At 43.2% G+C, this 20,000-nt stretch overlaps 1 protein-coding gene across 1 annotated transcript in view; it reads left to right on the forward strand.

The window, feature by feature from the left end:
* Positions 1-20,000, forward strand: part of LOC143287834 (uncharacterized) — a 230,714-nt gene that overhangs the window by 165,101 nt on the left and 45,613 nt on the right. The window contains exons 17-21 of the mRNA XM_076596072.1: positions 3,165-3,343; positions 4,151-4,256; positions 5,744-5,902; positions 10,473-10,574; positions 15,457-15,639. Coding sequence (XP_076452187.1) covers positions 3,165-3,343; positions 4,151-4,256; positions 5,744-5,902; positions 10,473-10,574; positions 15,457-15,639 — 729 coding nt within the window. The remainder of the gene's footprint in view (positions 1-3,164; positions 3,344-4,150; positions 4,257-5,743; positions 5,903-10,472; positions 10,575-15,456; positions 15,640-20,000) is intronic.

A 20,000-nucleotide genomic window follows, 5' to 3' on the forward strand; every position in this document is an offset into this window, starting at 1 on the left:
GAACAGTTTGAATTCCGCTGTCCCAGACGGGTTTTTTTTCAGGAAAACACAACTCTTGGAAGAATGGAAACAAAGGGCAGCTACTATCACTTATGATTTTCAGTGCTTGGATGAACCTTATATATATATATATATATATATATATATATATATATATATATATATATATATATATATACTTCTGTCGGGAAAAAATCCTTTTAATTGCTATTCTTGGCGTTATTAGTAAGAGACACATAAGAAATTTAGCTCATGTTTTGTCAGCTTTGTGACAGATATCTTGTCGACCTCAAAAGACAAAAAAGAATCGCTAAGATTTTAGAAAATTTGGGGAGTTCTCGAAGATTTGAAATTATTTTTGTGCTCATGTTGTTTAGGAGGTATATTTTCCAAGAATGTTCACTGCATTCTGTTTTGAGATTTTGTTGTTGTCAACAATTCTTAAGGGTTTTTTGTTGTTGTTGTTGTTGTTGTTGTTTGGTTATTTGTCGTGGTTCTTGGTATTTTGTTGGTTTTTTGTTTTTTTGTTGTTTTTTTTGGGGGGCGGGGGATGTGTGCTGTGTTTGCTTCTTGGGATTAATTTCCCTGATTTGTTGTTTGTTTGCTTTCATTTTAGTCAAACGGTCTTTTTTAGTCAAACGGTCTTTTTTGTTTTGTTTTGTTTTGTTTTGTTTACTTAGACATTTTATAGCGCACAGCGTTAAACTTCTTCTTCTTCTTCTGCGTTCACTCGTATGCACACAAGTGGGCTTTTACGTGTATGACCGTTTTTACCCCGCCATGTAGGCAGCCATACTCCGTTTTCGGGGGGTGTGCATGCTGGGTATGTTCTTGTTTCCATAACCCACCGAATGCTGACATGGATTACAGGATCTTTAACGTGCGTATTTGATCTTCTGCTTGCATATACACACGAAGGGGGTTCAGGCACTAGCAGGTCTGCACATATGTTGACCTGGGAGATCGTAAAAATCTCCACCCTTTACCCACCAGGCGCCGTCACCGTGATTCGAACCCGGGACCCTCAGATTGACAGTCCAACGCTTTAACCACTCGGCTATTGCGCCCGTTAAACGTCTTGTTACCCAAATTTCATCTCAAGACCTGCACCAGCTCGTTAGGTTTTTAAACTTAAATGTAGATCATGCATTTTTCTTTCTTTCTTTTTTTATAATCAAAACAGATGTGGTGTAGCGTGTATGGATCAGTCCGAACGCTTTGACACCTCTTTTAAACCGAAAATGAATAAAAACGGAACGACTGCATTATTATTCTCTTCCCCCCCATCCCCCCTCCCACCTCCTCTGGCAATGGTTATCTGATCAGCAGAACGATATACACAACGTGTCAGCTTTAACAATACACATTTTGTCAACTTCGCGATTGCCTGGTTTTTTTTTTTCAGCTTAGTAATAGACGTTTTGTCAGTTTCACAAAAGCCTTTTTTTCCCCATCTTAGTAATAGACGTTTTGTCAGTTTCACAAAAGCCTTTTTTTTCCCATCTTAGTAATAGACGTTTTGTCAGTTTCACAAAAGCCTTTTTTTCCCCCATCTTAGTAATAGACGTTTTGTCAGTTTCACAAAAGCCTTTTTTTCCCCAGCTTAGTAATAGACGTTTTGTCAGTTTCACGAAAGCCTTTTTTTCCCCATCTTAGTAATAGACGTTTTGTCAGTTTCACAAAAGCCTTTTTTTTCCCCCATCTTAGTAATAGACGTTTTGTCAGTTTCACAAAAGCCTTTTTTTTCCCAATCTTAGTAATAGACGTTTTGTCAGTTTCACAATAGCCGGGGTTTTTGGGTTGTTGTTTTTTTTTTGTTTTGTTTTTTTAACTTAGTAATAGATGTTTTGTTAACTTCTCCCTTTTTTATGCCAGCTTAGCAATCAAATTTTTGTCTCTTTCGTTACAGCCTTTTGTGTGTGTGTGTGCGAAATTAGCGACAGACGTTTTGTCAGCTTATCGATAGATATGTTTTCCTTTGTGTCAGCTCAAAATGAAAGAGACCGTCACTTTCTGGGGGCCCTGATAGCAATAATCTATACGTTTGTTTTACTTATACCAATTGAAATAACGAAGAATGAAAGAGAACTTGATAGCTTGAAAATGGTAGTGGTGGTATGATGGTGGAATAGTAGTAGTGGTGACGGTGATATCGTTGTTGTAATGGTTGGGATGTTGATGGTTTTTTCTTTATATATATCTATATCTATATCTATCTATCTCTCTCTCTCTCTCTCTCTATATATATATATATATATATATAGATAGAGAGAGAGAGAGAGAGAGAGAGAGAGAGAGAGAGAGAGAGTGAATATTATTATGGAAACGTGTGCGCGATTCTCCCTCCCTTTCACATCCATTTTATACAAGGTAGCACGCTTTTGTCAGTAATAATAATAATTATTATGATGATGATGATGATGATAGTTTTAATGATTATAATAATTATAATATTTATGATAACTGTAATGATAGAATAGAAGAAGAAGAAATGTGATAGTAACGATAATGTTGTTATTGTTGTTTTCGTTGTCGTTGTTGTCGTCATCATCATAATCATCATCATTATCCTCCTCCTCCTTCTCCTCTTCATATTCATCATTGTCTTCATCACACAGCACACACACACACACACACACACACACACACACACACACACACCCCACGATCCACCACCCACCACCACCACCCTTACCACACCCACACACATCCAATCACCCACCATCCCTGTGTGATGATGACAATGATGATGATGACGACGATGATGATGATGATGATGATGACAATGATGATGACGATGACGACTATGATGATGATGACGATGACGATGATGATGATGACGATGATGACGATAATGATGATACACTGCAAGAACAGTCCCAGGAGTACAGCGCCCTGAGGTCCCAGATGATGATGATGATGATGATGATGATGATGATGATGATGATGATGATGATCATCATCATCATCATGACGATGATGATGACGACGATGGTGATGATGACGATGATGACGACGACGACGAAGAAGAAGATGGTGACGATCATGATGATGACGACGATGGTGATGATGACGATGATGACGACGACGACGAAGAAGAAGAAGATGATGACGATGACGATGATGTTGACGATGATAACGACGATGACGATGATGCACTTCAGGAACAGTCCCAGGAGTACAGCGCCCTGAGGTCCCAGAGCCTGCAGGAGAGCCGCGAGAGCCGAGAGATGGTGAACAAGGAGCTGGAGCAGCTCAACAAGGAGCTCCAGGAGCACCGCGTCCACCTGGCAGACCTCCAGGCCGACTGCAAGGTCAAGGAGGAGAAGAACGTGCAGCTCAGGTCAGCGGGATTTTTTTGGGGAGGGGTTGGTTTGGGTGGTAGGGTGGGTGGTAGGTTCGTTTGTTAGTTGGTTGGTCGGATATTTTGTAGGGTGCTTGGTTGGTTGGTTGGGTGGTTAAGTGGGTGGTTGGTTGGATGGTTGGGTGAACGGTTGGGTGGGTGGGTGGGTAGTTGGGTGGGTGGGTGTTTGTTTGGATAGTTGGTTTGGTGGGTGGTTGGTTGTTGTTTGGTTGTTTGGTTGTATATGGTTGGTTGGTGGGTTGGTTGTTTGGTTGGTGGGTTGGTTGTGGTATGTTGGTTGGTTGGTTGGTTGATTGATTGGTTTTATTGTTGTTTTTGTTTTGACGAGGAAGACGAATGGTAGGAGTGGGGCGGGGGGGGGGGGGCGGTAAATTTCTGTTTGGTGTCATATACTGTACCATGTCAAACTGATGCAAACTAGGCCTATGGTTTGCTCTGTTTGGCCAAATTTCGCGCGGCTAACAGTGAAAAGACGCCCCTCTTAGTCTGGCCCGCTCTTAGCCAGTCAAACGCTTTCATGTGCCGTCACACATTATGGTGATTGTAAAAACTTTTTTTTTTTAAGCGTTCGTTGTCACGTTTGAACGTCATTGTTTAAATGCAGGAGATGAGGTTGTTGTTTTTTCTGTTGTTGTTTGTGTGTGTGTGTGTGTGTGTGTGTGTGTGTGTGTGTGTGTGTGTGTGTGTGATTTTGTCGATGATGAAGACGATGAAGATAATGATGACGACGATGATCATGATGATGTCAGCAACGACGATGATGATGATGATGCTTGACGATGACAGGGAGGAGGTGATGACGCTGACCAATGAGATCGCCCAGGAGCAGGCAGCGCGTGCCGCTATCACGGAAGAGCACAGGAAGACACTGCAGATGCTGCGCAGGGAGACCGTACGTACATAATAATAATAATGTGACCAAGCGCTATGCTTGCTCCAATATTTGCCTCACGCACAAGCTGTATTAGCAGACGACGTTTTTCCCCTCCTTACCCGCGCCCAGAATGATATAGCGCTGAATCTTGTGCAGAGACAAATCAAAGCGCTTTCGCACCAGTCATTCACACGCATGCAGAACTCTAAAACTGTAGAAACTAAAGACAAGGAAGAGGCAGGCAAGGGAGGCTATTTTTGGGAAGAGGTGGGTTTTAAGTCCTGACTTGAAAGAGCTGAGTGTGAAGACTTGACGAAGCGAAAGAGGAAGTTCATTCCAATTGCGAGGTCCAGAGACAGAGAAAGAACGGCGGCCAACAGTCGAGTGTTTGAATCTGGGTATGCGTAAACAGAGTGGATCATATCAATAAATAAACAAAACAGTCTCAAAGTCCGTGGCCTTTCATGCCATGCTCTCATGGTGACCTCAGTTTCGATACCCCTCCTCCACTTCCGTGCTTGGGGTGAGTCCTGTCAATGTCTTCAGTGTCGGCAGATTCATGGGGGGCAGTAAAAATTGTTTGAGGGACGTGGTGGCGGTCTCCACTCTGGGAGGGACGCTCACTCAGTCTGGCTCCGCGACTAAGCCATTATTGTCGTTAGTAGGGGGGCATAGTAGGTCGTGTCCCGAGTACGTTGAATCAGAACAGGCACCACTGAACACCACCGAAGTGACTCAGCAGTAGTGCAGGGTCTCCTCTGGTGTGAGGCCTCCTGGCGACCTAACATCGATGGCTCCCTGCGGACTGCCGATGCTGGAACTGTGACGGACGAACCTGGGTTTGGCCGTGTATGGGGGGTGGGGGGGAGGATCTAAATGAGCGGCGTGGGAGTAATGTGCCACTGAAATGGTGCAGATGATGGTGCAGCAAAAACAAAACAAAACAAAACAACAACAAAAAAATGTACGAACAGTGTCCAGACAGTCACACCTGTCTGTCTGTCTGTCTGTCTGTCTGTCTGTTTGGCTGTCTGTTTGGCTGTCTGGCTGTACCTCTGTCTGTCCCTTTCTCTCTATCTCTGTCTGTCTCTGTGTTTATCTCTGTCCCTGTCTTTGTCTGTATGTATGTATGTCTCTGTGTCTGTCTGTCTCTCTCTTTCTGTCTCTCTCTCTCTCTTCCACCTCTCTTACTCCGTGTCTCTGGTTCTGTCTGTCTCTCTGTCTGTCTCTCTTTCTGTCTGTGTGTGTGTCTCTCTCTCTTTGTCTCTCTGTGTGTCTCTCTCCCTCTCTCTGTGTGTCTCTCTCTGTGTCTCTGTCTCCCTCATCACATCACCATGATAATTCTCATCATTATGACATCACCATATCACATCAAATAATCTTCATCATTGATTATTAATCATCATCATCATCATCACATCACATCACAACCACCACCGGCATCATCAACCATGATGATGATGACGACGACGACTGAAAAAAAAAAAAAAAAATTGTCCACACAGGACAGCGCCATGCTCCAGCTGAGGGAGTCGCTCTTCCTGGACAAGCAAAGGGCCCTGGAGGAGCTGAGGGCGGAGATCGAGCAGGAGAGGAGGGACAGGGCCGCCAGGAGCGATGAGCGCATGGCACACGTGCTGGCCGGGAACGCGGACCTCATTGCTGTGAGAGAGAGAGAGAGAGAGGGGGGGGGGAGAGAGAGAGGGAGAGAGGCCTTTTGCTTGTGTGCCTGGGTCTTTGTTTCTTGTACTTAATTCTTCTTCTTCTTCTTCTTCTTCTTCTTCTTCTTCTTCTTCTTCTTGGCCGGGAACGCGGACCTCATTGCTCTGAGAGCCTGGGTCCTTTTTTCATTCGTTTTTGTTGTTGTTGTTGTTGTTCTCTTTCTTCTTCTTCTTGGCCAGGAACGCGGACCTCATTGCTGTGAGAGAGAGAGGGAGAGAGAGAGGGAGAGAGAGAGAGAGAGAGAGAGAGAGAGAGAGAGGCCTTTTGGTCGTCTACCTGGGTCTTTGTTTCTTGTACTTAATTGTTCTTGTTCTTCTTCTTCTTCTTCTTCTTCTTCTTCTTGGCCGGGAACGCGGACCTCATTGCTATGAGAGATGACCTTGTCTGTCTGCCTGGATCCTTTTTTCGTTCGTTCTTCTTGTTGTCGTTGTTCTTGTTCTTCTTCTTCTTGTTCTTCTTTTTCTTGTTCTTCTTCTCCTTTTTTTCTTTTTTTTTTTTTTTTGGTCGGGAAGGCGGACCTCATTGCTGTGTGAGAGAGAGAGGCCTTTTGCTTGTCTACCTGGGTCTTTGTTTCTTGTACTTAATTGTTCTTGTTCTTGTTGTTGTTGTTGTTCTTCTTCTTCTTGTTGGCCGGGAACGCAGACCTCATTGCTTGTGAGAGAGAGAGAGAGAGAGAGAGAGAGAGAGAGAGAGAGAGGCCTTTTGCTAGTCTACCTGGGTCTTTGTTTCTCATACTTAATTGTTGTTGTTCTTCTTCTTCTTCTTCTTGTTCTTCTTGGCCGGGAGCGCGGACCTCATTGCTCTGAGAGCCTGGGTCCTTTTTTCGTTCGTTTTTTGTTGTTGTTGTTCTTTTTCTTCTTCTTCTTGGCCAGGAACGCGGACCTCATTGCTGTGAGAGAGAGAGGGAGAGAGAGAGAGGGAGTGAGAGAGAGAGAGAGAGAGAGAGAGAGAGGCCCTTTTGCTTGTCTACCTGGGTCTTTGTTTCTCATACTTAATTGTTGTTGTTGTTCTTCTTCTTCTTGGCCAGGAACACTGACCTCATTGCTGTGAGAGAGAGGCCATTGTCTGCCTGCCGGGGTCCTTTTTTCTTCCGTTCTTCTTGTTGTTCTTGTTCTTCTTCTTCTTGTTCTTCTTCTCCTTTTTTTTTTTTTTTTTTTTTTTTTTGGTCGGGAAGGCGGACCTCATTGCTGTGTGAGAGAGAGAGGCCTTTTGCTTGTCTACCTGGGTCTTTGTTTCTTGTACTTAATTGTTCTTGTTCTTGTTGTTGTTGTTGTTCTTCTTCTTCTTGTTGGCCGGGAACGCAGACCTCATTGCTTGTGAGAGAGAGAGAGAGAGAGAGAGAGAGAGAGAGAGGGGGGGGGGGGCCCTTTTGCTCGTCTACCTGGGTCTTTGTTTCTCATACTTAATTGTTCTTGTTGTTGTTGTTCTTCTTCTTCTTGTTCTTCTTCTTCTTGGCCGGGAACGCGGATCTCATTGCTCTGAGAGCCTGGGTCCTTTTTTCGTTCGTTTTTTGTTGTTCTTTTTCCTCTTCTTTTTGGCCAAAACACTGACCTCATTGCTGTGAGAGAGAGAGAGAGAGAGAGAGAGAGAGAGAGGCCCTTTTGCTTGTCTGCCTGGGTCTTTGTTTCTCGTACTTAATTTGTACTTAATTGTTCTTGTTGTTGTTCTTCTTCTTCTTGTTCTTCTTCTTCTTGGCCGGGAACGCGGACCTCATTGCTCTGAGAGCCTGGGTCCTTTTTTCGTTCGTTTTTTGTTGTTGTTGTTGTTTTTCCTCTTCTTTTTGGCCGAAACACTGACCTCATTGCTGTAAGAGAGAGGGGCCATTGTCTGCCTGCCTGGGTCCTTTTTTCGTTCGTTCTTCTTCTTGTTGTTGTTCTTCTTCTTCTCCATTTTTTGTTTGTTTGTTTGTTTGTTTGTGTTTTGTTTTTTTTGCCGGGAACGCTGACCTCATTGCTGTCAGAGATGACCTTGTCTGTCTGCCTGGGTCCTTTTTTCTTTCGTTCTTGTTGTTGTTCTTCTTCTTCTTCTTTTTGCCGGATACGTTGACTTCATTGCTGTAAGGCCCTTGCTTGCCTGGGTTTTTCTTTCTTGTTGTTGTTGTTCTTTCTTCTTCTTCTTCTTTGTTTTTGTTTTCGTTTTTGGGGTGTTTTTTGGGGGGAGGGGGGGTTGCCGGAAACGTTGACCTCATTGCTGTAAGACCCTTGCCTGCCTGGGTTTTTATTTCTTGTTGTTGTTGTTGTTCTTCTTCTTCTGTTTTGTTTTTGTTTTCGTTTTCAGGTTGTTGTTTTGTTTTTGTTTTGTTGTTGTTGTTGTTTTTTTGGGGGGGTTGCCGGAAACGTTGACCTCATTGCTGTAAGACCCTTGCCTGCCTGGGTTTTTATTTCTTTCTTGTCGTTGTTGTTGTTGTTCTTCTTCTTCTTCTTCTTCTTCTTCGTTTTTGTTGTTGTTTCTTTTGGATTTCTTGTTCTGTTTGTTTGTGTGGTTGTTTGATTGTTTTCGTTGTTGCTGGTGTTGTTTTGTTGTTATTGACAGTGGTGGTGGTGGTGGTGGTGGTGACGTCGTTGTTGTGGTGGTATTGGTGTTTTTGTTGCAAGCGCGCGCGCACACACACACACTCTCTCTCTCTCTCTCTCTCTCTCTCTCTCTCTCTCTCTCTCTCTCTCTCTCTCTCTCTCTCTCTCTCTCTCTCTGTCTCTCTCATGGGGGTGCATGTTTGTGTGTAATTTTCCAATGTATACCCGCTCTGTTCACGAGGGTGGAAACGCATGAAACGTAAACAATATATACCATTCTCAAATATTTTACATATTGTATCCCAGTATGGTATATATATATATATATATATGTATATATATATATATATGTATATATATATATATATATATATATATATATATATATATATATATATATATATATATATATTTGCCACATTACACTGAGGTTATATTTATACGTGGGCGTTTGCCTGCTGTCAGTTTTGCTTTGACATTTTCACGTTATCGTTTGTCGGCTTCATGTTCATAAAGCACTTTTTACATGTCATAGTTTTGTCCTTTGAAACGAAGCAGCTAGCTTGATTGTTGTGTGTTTGTGACATTTTAGCATGCCGATACAGTGTTGTTCGCTCTGTGTAATAGTTTTCCCTGGTCGATAATGAAGCTAGATTTTCAGATGACATAATGAATCATTTAGACTTTTCATTTCTTGGGTCTATGTGTTGTTGTTTTTTGGGGTTTTTTTTATATTGCATCAAAGTTAGTAAAACAAACAACACAGCAACAAAATAGTGCTAGACACGCTCATAGTTTAGTTCATAGTGACATGGAACTGGAAGGTGTTTAATCTTTCAAAAAGCTTGAAGCGATGACTAGTTTTTATTGTACCTTTTTTTTTTTTTTTCCTTTTTTTACCCTTGACTTGAAGTAGATGCTAACGTGGCGATGGCCTTGAGATGGCCTTAGTGGTCGGAGAAGCTAGAAGCTACATGGTTTGATTTGATTAGTTTATGAAAGATTCATTTAAAAAAAAAAAAAAAAAAAAAAAAAAAACAGCTCTTTGATTTTCTTTTCACGGAACAAAAGAAAAATTGAAACTGAACGCTATATGTGCTAACATTTTCCTTGTGATGGATTGAAACAGTCACTTTCAGACACCACGGGTCTTTAAGTTCGCCAGTCATCAAAATCACGGATCGATTCCGGAATGAATACAAGATGAATCGTCTCAACAGTTTGATTTCTGTTTGTTAAAGATATACGTATCCATATCAATCCATACCAATCAATCAAAATATCAATCGATACCAATCAATCAAAAAGACATTCTTGAAGGTGGAAACCCGTTCATTTTCTTTTACAAGTAGGAAGTTCGTTTTGTTGGGTTTCTTTTGAGAAAGATAGTTTGCCCAACAACATAAAAACTTACATACTCACGCGCGCGCACTGACCAACACGCGTGCAAACAGGCACCGCGTGCACATTAACATGCGTGCGTGCTTGGATACATACTTTTGCGCGCTGGCACGCAAGAGTGCTCACATACACAAAATAATTACTCGCACTGGCTCCCCTGAGCATATGCACACACAACCTTGCGACAGCGTTCGTACGCGCTCACGCACATACCTACACACACCCTGTGTGTGTGTGTGTGTGTGTGTGTGTGTGTACACACATTCGCACAAAAAAAAAAGCAAAGAAGGAAAAAAAGAAAAAGCATATGCATGCAAGTTCAAAAAGCACAAGTTCATTCACACATACTTATGTGTAGAAAAGCATTCGTGCACGCGCGCGGCGACACACACACACACGCGCACACACACACACACACACACACACACACACACACACACACACACACACACACACACACACACACACAGAGGTGAACGAACAATAAGGCGTGTGTGACATGAGGACAAACAATAGCAACAACAACAACAACAAAATGACATCACTGCCCAACTCTCTCTACTCCCCCCCCCCTCCACCCTCCCCCTCGGCGTTGCAGGAGAAGGAACAGGAGGTGGTTCTCCTGCAGGAGAAGGTGCGAGAGATGCAGGAGGTGCAGCGTGCCACTGAGACACGGATGCAGGAGAGCCTGGAGTTTCAGGTTCAAGTCTCTTCCCTCCTGCTGTTTCTGAACTCTTTTTTCTTTTCTTTTTTTTTTCACCCTTCATAGAGAATATTTCTTCCTCTTTTTGTCTGTTCTGTTCTGTTAAACTATATTTCGTTCTCATGTAATTCTATTCTGTTTTGTTTTTATTGCGTTTAGTTCTGTTCTGTGCTAATTCGTCTGCCTGTTTCTCTACTTTTTTTCTCTCCCCCTTCATAGAGAATATTTCTTCCTCTTTTTGTCTGTTCTGTTCTGTTAAATTATATTTCGTTCTCATGTAATTCTATTCTGTTTTGTTTTATTGCGTTTAGTTCTGTTCTATGCTAATTCGTCTGCCTGTTTCTGTACTCCCCCCCCCCCACACACACCACCACTCCCCCCCTTCACAGAGAATATTTCTTCCTCTTTTTGTCTGTTCTGTTCTGTTAAATTATATTTCGTTCTCATGTAATTCTTCTTCTCTTCTTCTTATTCTTCTTCTGCGTTCGTGGGCTGCAACTCCCACGTTCACTCGTATGCACACGAGTGGGCCTTCACGTGTATGACCGTTTTTACCCCGCCATGTAGGCAGCCATACTCCGTTTTCGGGGGTGTGCATGCTGGGTATGTTCTTGTTTCCATAACCCACCGAACGCTGACATGGATTACAGGATCTTTAACGTGCGTATTTGATCTTCTGCTTGCATATACACACGAAGGGGGTTCAGGCACTAGCAGGTCTGCACATATGTTGACCTTGGAGATCGTAAAAATCTCCACCCTTTACCCACCAGGCGCCGTCACCGTGATTCGAACCCGGGACCCTCAGATTGACAGTCCAACGCTTTAACCACTCAGCTATTGCGCCCGTCTCATGTAATTCTATTCTGTTTTGTTTTTATTGCGTTTAGTTCTGTTCTATGCTAATTCGTCTCCCTGTTTCTGTACCCCCCCCCCCCCCACCCCACCCCCCCACCCCCCTCTCACATAGAGAATATTTCTTCCTCTTTTTCTCTGTTCTGTTCTGTTAAACTATATTTCGTTCTCATGTAATTCTATTCTGTTTTGTTTTATTGCGTTTAGTTCTGTTCTATGCTAATTCGTCTCCCTGTTTCTGTACTTTTTTTTTTATAGTGAATCTTTTCTTTCTTTTTCTGTTCTGTTCTGTTGTATTGTATTTCGTTCTCGACACCGTGAGCAGAAAAGGTCTGTGGGAGATCATGAAACGTCTAGGATGCCCCCCAAAATTCCTCAGCATGGTCATCCAACTACATGAGGAACAGCGTGGACAGGTCAGACACAGCAACGACCTTTCGGAGCCCTTCCCAATTGGAAATGGAGTGAAACAAGGTTGTGTCCTCGCGCCGACCCTCTTCACGATCTTCTTCAGCATGATGCTCCAACAGGCCACTGAAGATCTTGGCGACGACGACGGTATCTTCATCAGATACCGCACTGATGGCAGCCTATTCAACCTGAGGCGGCTACAGGCCCACACCAAGACACTGGAGCAACTCATCAGAGAGCTTCTGTTTGCCGACGATGCTGCCCTTGTCGCCCATACAGAAGCGGCCCTGCAGCGTATAACGTCCTGCTTCGCAGAGGCTGCGCAGCTCTTCGGCCTAGAAGTCAGTCTGAAAAAGACGGAAGTTCTCCACCAGCCTGCCCCACAGGAAGAATTCCACGCTCCTCACATCAACATCGGTGAGACAGAGCTGAAGTCAGTCCACCAGTTCAGCTACCTAGGCTGCACCATCTCGTCTGACGCCAAGATCGACAAGGAGATCGACAACAGACTTGCAAAGGCAAACAGCGCATTCGGCAGGCTGTACAAGAGAGTGTGGAACAACAAACACCTGAAGAAAGACACAAAGATCAGCGTGTACAGAGCTGTTGTACTGCCCACCTTGTTGTATGGCTCCGAAACCTGGGTCACCTACCGGCACCACATACGACTGCTTGATCGCTTCCACCAGCGCTGCCTTCGCACCATCCTCAGCATCCACTGGAGTGACTACATCACAAATGTCGAGGTCCTGGAGCAGGCAAAGACTATCAGCATCGAGGCAGTGCTGCTAAAGACCCAGCTACGTTGGGCAGGGCACGTGTCCAGGATGGAGGACCACCGCCTGCCCAAGATCGCGCTGTATGGCGAACTGTCCACTGGCCACCGTGACAGAGGAGCACCCAAGAAGAGATACAAAGACTCCTTGAAGAAAGCTCTCGGTGCCTGTCACATTGACCATCGCCAGTGGTCCGCAGTAGCCGCTGATCGAGAGACCTGGCGACGCACCATCCACCAAGCTGTCTCCTCCTTCGAAAACAACCGCAGGGCCAGCCTTGAGGACAAACGCAGAAGGAGGAAGAACCATGATGCTGCAGCCGCGAACCCAGACCAGACTTTCCCTTGCAACCGCTGCGGCCGACTCTGCTTTTCCCGCATTGGCCTTGTCAGCCATGAGCGTGCCTGCATCAGACGTGGACAACGCCCTTCCTAGATCTTCGTCAGCGAAGCCAGGCCATGATGAACTCTATACTGATTTGTTTTTAGTGTATTCGGTGCTATTCTATGCTATAACCTCTCCTTGTTTCTGAACTTTTTTTCATCTTTCTGTGTGTGCGTGTGTGTGTGTGTTCTGTTCTGTGAAATTATAATTTCGTTCTCATGCAATTCTCTTCTGTTCTGTTTGATAGCATTCAGTTCTATTCAACGCTAATTCGTCTCCCTGTTTCGGTACTTTTTTTTTCCCATAGTGAATTTTCTTTTCTTTTCTTTTTTTAAGTCTGTTCTATATATCGTTCTCATCTGATCAGTTTTGTTCTGTTGTTGTTGTTTGTTTGTGTGTTTTTTTGTTGTTGTTTTTTTGTTTTGTTTTTGCTTTGTTTTTGTTTTTCTATTCAGTTCTAGTCTGTGCTATCATGTCTCCCTGTTTCTATACCTTTTTTTTAAATTTCATAGTGAATCTTTTTTTCTTTCTTTCTTTCTTTCTTTTTGTTCAGTTCTGCTGAATCAAATTTTCGTTCTCATCTAATTCTAATTCTATTCTGTTCTGTTTTAATCTATTCAGTTATATTCTGTTCTATTACGTTTTGTTCATTTTATTCTATTCTATTCTGTTTAGTTTAGTTCGCCATTCTTCATTCTCAGATTCTGCTCTGTTTATACTGTAATCTGCTCCGGTCTAATCTAATGTATTCTGTTCCAATCGTTCTTTTTTTCTGTATTTTTATCTCTCTTTTTTTTTCTTTAATCCATTCTTTTACTCATCTACTTTTGGAATTGTATATTCATTATTTATTTATTTATTTTATTATTAATTTTTTTGTTGTTCTTGCTTAATTTCTGTAATATGCTTTTATTGCGCTTTATGCTGTACTTTGTGTGTGTGTGTGTGTCTGTCTGTCTGTCTGTCTGTCTGTGTTTGCGCGCGCGCGTATAACTTTGGTTTTAATTTTTTTGTTTGTTTGTTTGTTTTTTCATGCCTGCTTATACAACTAGTTATTCTCTTGTTGCTTCTGCCTGTTATTTGTTCAGCTACTTGTGTGTGTGTGTGTGTGTGTGTGTGTGTGTGTGTGTGTGTGTGGTGTGTGTGTGTGTGTGTGTGTGGTGTGTGTGTGTGTGTGTGTGTGTGGTGTGTGTGTGTGTGTGTGTGTGTGTGGTGTGTGTGTGTGTGTGTGTGGTGTGTGTGTGTGTGTGTGTGTGTGTGGTGTGTGTGTGTGTGTGTGTGTGTGTGTGGTGTGTGTGTGTGTGTGTGTGTGTGTGTGTGTGTGGTGTGTGTGTGTGTGTGTGTGTGTGTGTGGTGTGTGTGTGTGTGTGTGTGTGTGTGTGGTGTGTGTGTGTGTGTGTGTGTGTGTGTGGTGTGTGTGTGTGTGTGTGTGTGTGTGTGTGTGTGTGTGTGTTTTCATATTCAGTTGCTTCGTTGTATGTGTTTGTTTTCATGGATCGTTTGCTAGATTTTTCTTCATACTTTGATATGGTTTTGCTGGAATTATTCTATTGTTGGAAGTTAAGCCCCCAGCATGTGTATTCTGCTGTCATATTTCCGCGCGCGTGCGTGTGTGTGTGTCTGTGTGTGTAGTGTGTGTCTGTGTATGTCTGTGCGTGCGTGCGTGCGTGCGTACGTGTGTGTGTGTGTGTGTGTGTGTGCTACACTGTTTTGATTATGTTCTACACTTTTTATATGTACGTCATTTAATGACTTCCCATTCGACCATGTTTCTGGTATGGATTGTGTTTAGGAAAAAAAAAAAAAAAAAAAAAGCCAGCTAGATTTTCCGCATGAATATCGTAATAATATGATTGTTGTCTTGATGGCATTACCAACTAATTATTCGATGTTGAGCCGTGAGCTGAAATATGCGGACTGTGGAAATAGTGAGCAACGTTTGCATGATGACTCGATGTCCTCCACTGCATGGTCGTGAAAGAATCTTAGCACGCTTGAATGATGTAACCTTTCTGGAGTTCATGCTATTCTACTCTACTCTACTCTATTCTATTCCACTCTATTCTACTCTAGTCTATTACTGTACTGTACTGTACTCTATTCTATTCTACTCTATTCTGTTGTACGGTACTCTATTCTATTGTACTGTACTCTATTCTATTGTACTGTATTCTATTACATTCTACTGTACTCTATTCCATTCTACTCTACTCTGCTCTGTTCTATTCTACTCAATTCTATTTTGTTCTTTATTCCAGTCTACTCTACTCTGCCCTATTCTACTCTGTTCTATTCTATTCCGCTCTACTCTACTCAATTCTATTCTGGTCTATTCTACTCTATTCTATTCTACTATATTCTACTCAATTCTATTCTGTTCTGTTATAACTGCTGTATTCTGTTCTGTTCTATTCTGTTCTACTCTATTCTGTTCTATTCTACTCTGTGTCCAGATTCGGGAAGTGGTGTCACGTGAGCGCGTTGCCATGGAAACAGAAGCGCAGAGACAGCTGCGCAGCGAGCGCGAGACGGCCGCACGTGACAGCAAGCAGCGGATCAATGAGATGCAGATGACCCTTGACCGCGAGAGGGACACCAATCAGCGGCTGATTCGCGAGCTCGAGCATTTGAAGCAGGTCAGTGTTTTTGCGTGTTTTTGTGTTTGTGTTGTTGTGTGTTGTGTTGCGTTGTGTTTTGCTGAACAAATATGTAAAACATCCTGATTGTGAGCTTGTTACCCTCGACTGCCATTAAACATTTTCAAAAAGGTATTCAATATCTAAGATTTACACACTTTCAATTAAGTACACCAGTTTTATTTAAAACACACACACACGCGCGCGCACACACACACACACACACACACACACACACACACACACACACACAGAGCAAACAATTGATAATGCGACACAGACTGTCGGACGATTTAACTTAAATGATGTTTATACATTATGAAAAGTAATGGTCACAGAACAGAACCTTGAGGTACCCCCGTATTTCAGTACAGGTGGAACAGACTGGTTTCCATTTACAAGGACAGACTGTGTGCGACCTGGTAAACAGGACTGGAGCCAGTATCACCGAATTCGAACGTAGCACGTAACCTTATGATCAAAATGTCATGGTCTGTTGTGTCAAATGCTGCAGAAAGGTCCAATAACGATAGAAGGGATACCTTGCCTGAATCAGATGCTTGCAACAGGTCACAACAAGCAACAGAGATGTTTCCTGTGCTGTGTACCTTTCAGTACGCCGACTGAAATGGTTCCAGCAGGTTGTGGATCTCAAGGTGTTTTATCAGCTGGTTAAATACAGTGCGCTCAAGAACTTTGGATGATAAGGGAACGTGAAAATTGAACCTCCCATGTCGAGTCCATTAATTCTTCTCTTGAAAGGGAGAAAATCGATGAAACAAAGCAGGATGGTCTTATCAAACAGCTTTCCCCGAATAGCCCGTGTGTATAGCTGCCTATGATTCGTGGGGGGAAAAAAAAGACAGAAAAAAGCTGCACCTAAACAAGGAAAAGATACGATTCCAAATAGGAGTTACAGACCACGAATGCAAAAAAAAAAAAAAAAAAAAAAAAAAGAACAATCTCATATGTAACGCCTTGCCCGTTCCAGTATACAATCTTCAACACACAATCTGTCAAGTGGACTTCAAAAACACTATACTGGTGGTGGTTTGCACAAGACAAAAAGAAATCGATTCTCATACCGACACGGACGCTGTGTCCTACCAATATCAACCATATCTTTGACCTACGATCCAGCAACAAGTCTTAAACAACACCTCATGTTTCAAAGCCGACGCGGCCAAGCGTCGATTCATTCCACCATATCTTTGACGCACAATCTGCTGTAGGCTTTAGTGAACAATACTGCTGGTGGTGGTGGTAGTGGTGGTGGCGCGGAAAGATTAATTGAGAGACCGTCGTCTTTTGATTAATTGATCCAATCGTTTATATATCATTCATAGAAATTGCCGTCCGACTTTCGGCACTCCACACACACACACACACACACACACACACACACACACACACACACACACACACCAGGCACGTAGGCACGCACACACAACTGACTGCCTTTCTCCCGGTCAGCCATTTATCAACCCCCCTCCCCCTCTCTCTCTCTCTTCCCTCTCTGTCTCTCTCTGTGTGTCTCTCTCTGTGTCTCTCTCTCTTTGTCTTTCTCATTCTCTCTCTCTCTCTCTTTGTCTGTCTGTCTCTCTCTCTCTTTGTCTGTCTCTCTTTGTCTGTCTCTCACTCTCTCTCTCTTTGTCTGTCTCTCTTTGTCTGTCTCTCACTCACTCTCTCTTTGTCTGTCTGTCTGTCTGTCTCTCTTTGTCTCTCTCTCTCTCTCTCATTCACTCTCTCTCTCTCTCTCTCTCTCTCTCTCTCTCTCTCTCTCTGTGTCTCTGTCTTTGTCCATCTGTCTGTCTGTCTGTCTCTCACTGTCTGTGTGTCTGTCTCTCTGTTTCTCTCTGTGTCTCTGTCTGTCACTCTCTCTCTGTCTCTCTTTCTTCTTCTTCATCTTCCCCAAGGGCATGTTGCACATTGTGCGCTATGGAGTTTGATAAGGGGTTTACAAAAGCAGAACAGCACCACCTGTACACATTCAAAACTGTATGTCTCTGCTCTCTCTCTCTCTCTCTCTCTCTCTCTCTCTCTCTCTCTCTCTCTCTCTCTCTCTCTCTCTCTCTCCACAGTTCCACAGTGGCGGAGAAAAGATAAATTCAATTAACAAAGTTTCGCAGACGGTCCATTTCGTCAGTTTTGGGTAACTGGACGTTTCCGACGAAGTATTGGAAGTATCGGTAAACCAGCTTTGTGTTGTTGACCAGTTTGTTGAGTTGGTTGATTTTGTTGGTGGTAGTGGGTGGTGGTGGTGGTGGTGGTGGTGGTGGTCAGGCGTCTGCCTAGCATTATGCGGTGTAGTGTATATGGATTTGTCCGAACGCAGTGACGCCTCCTCTGAACAGAAGGTCGTCAACGTCTATACAGTATTCACTTTGGGGGAAAAACGTTTGTGCTGTTTTGTGTGTGTGTGTGTGTGTGGGGGGGGGGGGGTTGTTGTTGTTGTTGTTGTGCTCTGTGTGTGTGTGTGTGTGTTATGCTCTGTGTGTGTGTGTGCGCGCGCGCGCGTGTGTGTGTGTGTGTGTGTGCGTGTGTGTGTGCACGAAAGAGAGAGAGGAGAGAGAGAGAGAGAGCTCGCGTTTTTTTCAGTATTAGCATTATATCTTGCAACAAACATTATCGTCTGATACTCCTATATAGCTATTTTTCCTCCATTGCATGTTTGTGTATGATATTAGATTATGATAGAATAATATACTATGCCATATATAGATTGTGCCACATATAATGTAGATTGTGCCTGTCATATCTGGAAAAAAAAACTGACTGGAAGAATCGCAGACTTGTTCATTTTTTCACCAGCTGAAGAGAATGCTCGCTAGCGCGCGCGCACACACACACACACACACACACACACACACACACACACACACACAGAGAGACAGAGAGAAAGAGAGAGAGAGTCTTGAGTCAGTCACTTTACTGTGAGCGCATTCAAGCAGGTTTATACAAACACCCTGGCCAATATTAATGTTCACACACGCTTCTCAGCAGGGAATAGCATTTTTTCGGCTTGACTGCCAACTGGTCACTGAGTATGGTGTACATGATTCTCCAAAAGTGTGGAAAACACATTTATGCCTTGTGGTCTAACAAGTATATGGTGTACGTGTTTCTCCAAAAGTGTGTAATACATATTTTGCATTGTGGTCTACGGAGTATGGTATACGTGTTTCTCCAAAAGTGTGTAATACCTATTTTGCTTGTGGTCTACAGAGTATATGGTGTACGTGTTTCTCCAAAAGTGTGTAATACCTATTTTTCCGTGTGGTCTACAGAGTATATGGTGTACGTGTTTCTCCAAAAGTGTGTAATAATATTTTGCCGTGTGTTCTGCAGAGTATATGGTGTACGTGTTTCTCCAAAAGTGTGTAATACCTATTTTTCCGTGTGGTCTACAGAGTATATGGTGTACGTGTTTCTCCAAAAGTGTGTAATACCTATTTTTCCGTGTGGTCTGCAGAGAATATGGTGTACGTGTTTCTCCAAAAGTGTGTAATACCTATTTTTCCGTGTGTTCTGCAGAGTATATGGTGTACGTGTTTCTCCAAAAGTGTGTAATACCTATTTTTCCGTGTGGTCTACAGAGTATATGGTGTACGTGTTTTTCTCCAAAAGTGTGTAATACCTATTTTGCCGTGTGGTCTACAGAGTATATGGTGTTCGACAGAGTCTGGTGGGAAGAACTTTGGGCCACAATGAAAAAGTTCAATATTGGCCAGAAGCTGATCAGCACCATCCAACAGCTGTATGCCAGAGCAACCAACGCCGTACTGGTCCAGGGAACAATAGGGAAATAGTTTCACACTTCACTCAGGGGTCCGCCAGGGGTGCTTACTGTCTCCCACCCTATTTAACATATTCCTGATGAAAACTGAATAATGAATGAAGCACTTGGGGATCATGCTGGCACTATTAGCATTGGAGGAAACATCATAACCAACCTCAGGTTTGCAGATGACATTGACGGCTTGCAGGTGGAGAAGAACTTGTCACCTTGGTAAAAAAATAAAATTAAAAAAAAAAAATTAAAAGAAGAAGAAAAAGCTTGATGAGACCGCAACAAAGTAGGGGATGGAGATGAGAGCTAGGAAAACCAAGCTGATGTCCAATAACAACAACACTATCACAGCAGACATAAAGGTACACGGACAGAAAAACTTGAGACTGTCCAACATATTCAAACATCTGGGTGCCATAATCAGTGACGGGGGACTCCAAGCCAGAGATTCTTGCAAGCGCTGCTCAAACAGCGGTGGCACTGGCAAGACTGAAGCCCATAATATGGAAAGACAGCAGAGTCACCATCAGTCACAAGATAAGACTCATGCGTGCATTGGTACTTTTCATAT

Source organism: Babylonia areolata, chromosome 12 (genome assembly GCF_041734735.1).
Source record: "Babylonia areolata isolate BAREFJ2019XMU chromosome 12, ASM4173473v1, whole genome shotgun sequence".
Classification (NCBI taxonomy): domain Eukaryota; kingdom Metazoa; phylum Mollusca; class Gastropoda; order Neogastropoda; family Buccinidae; genus Babylonia; species Babylonia areolata.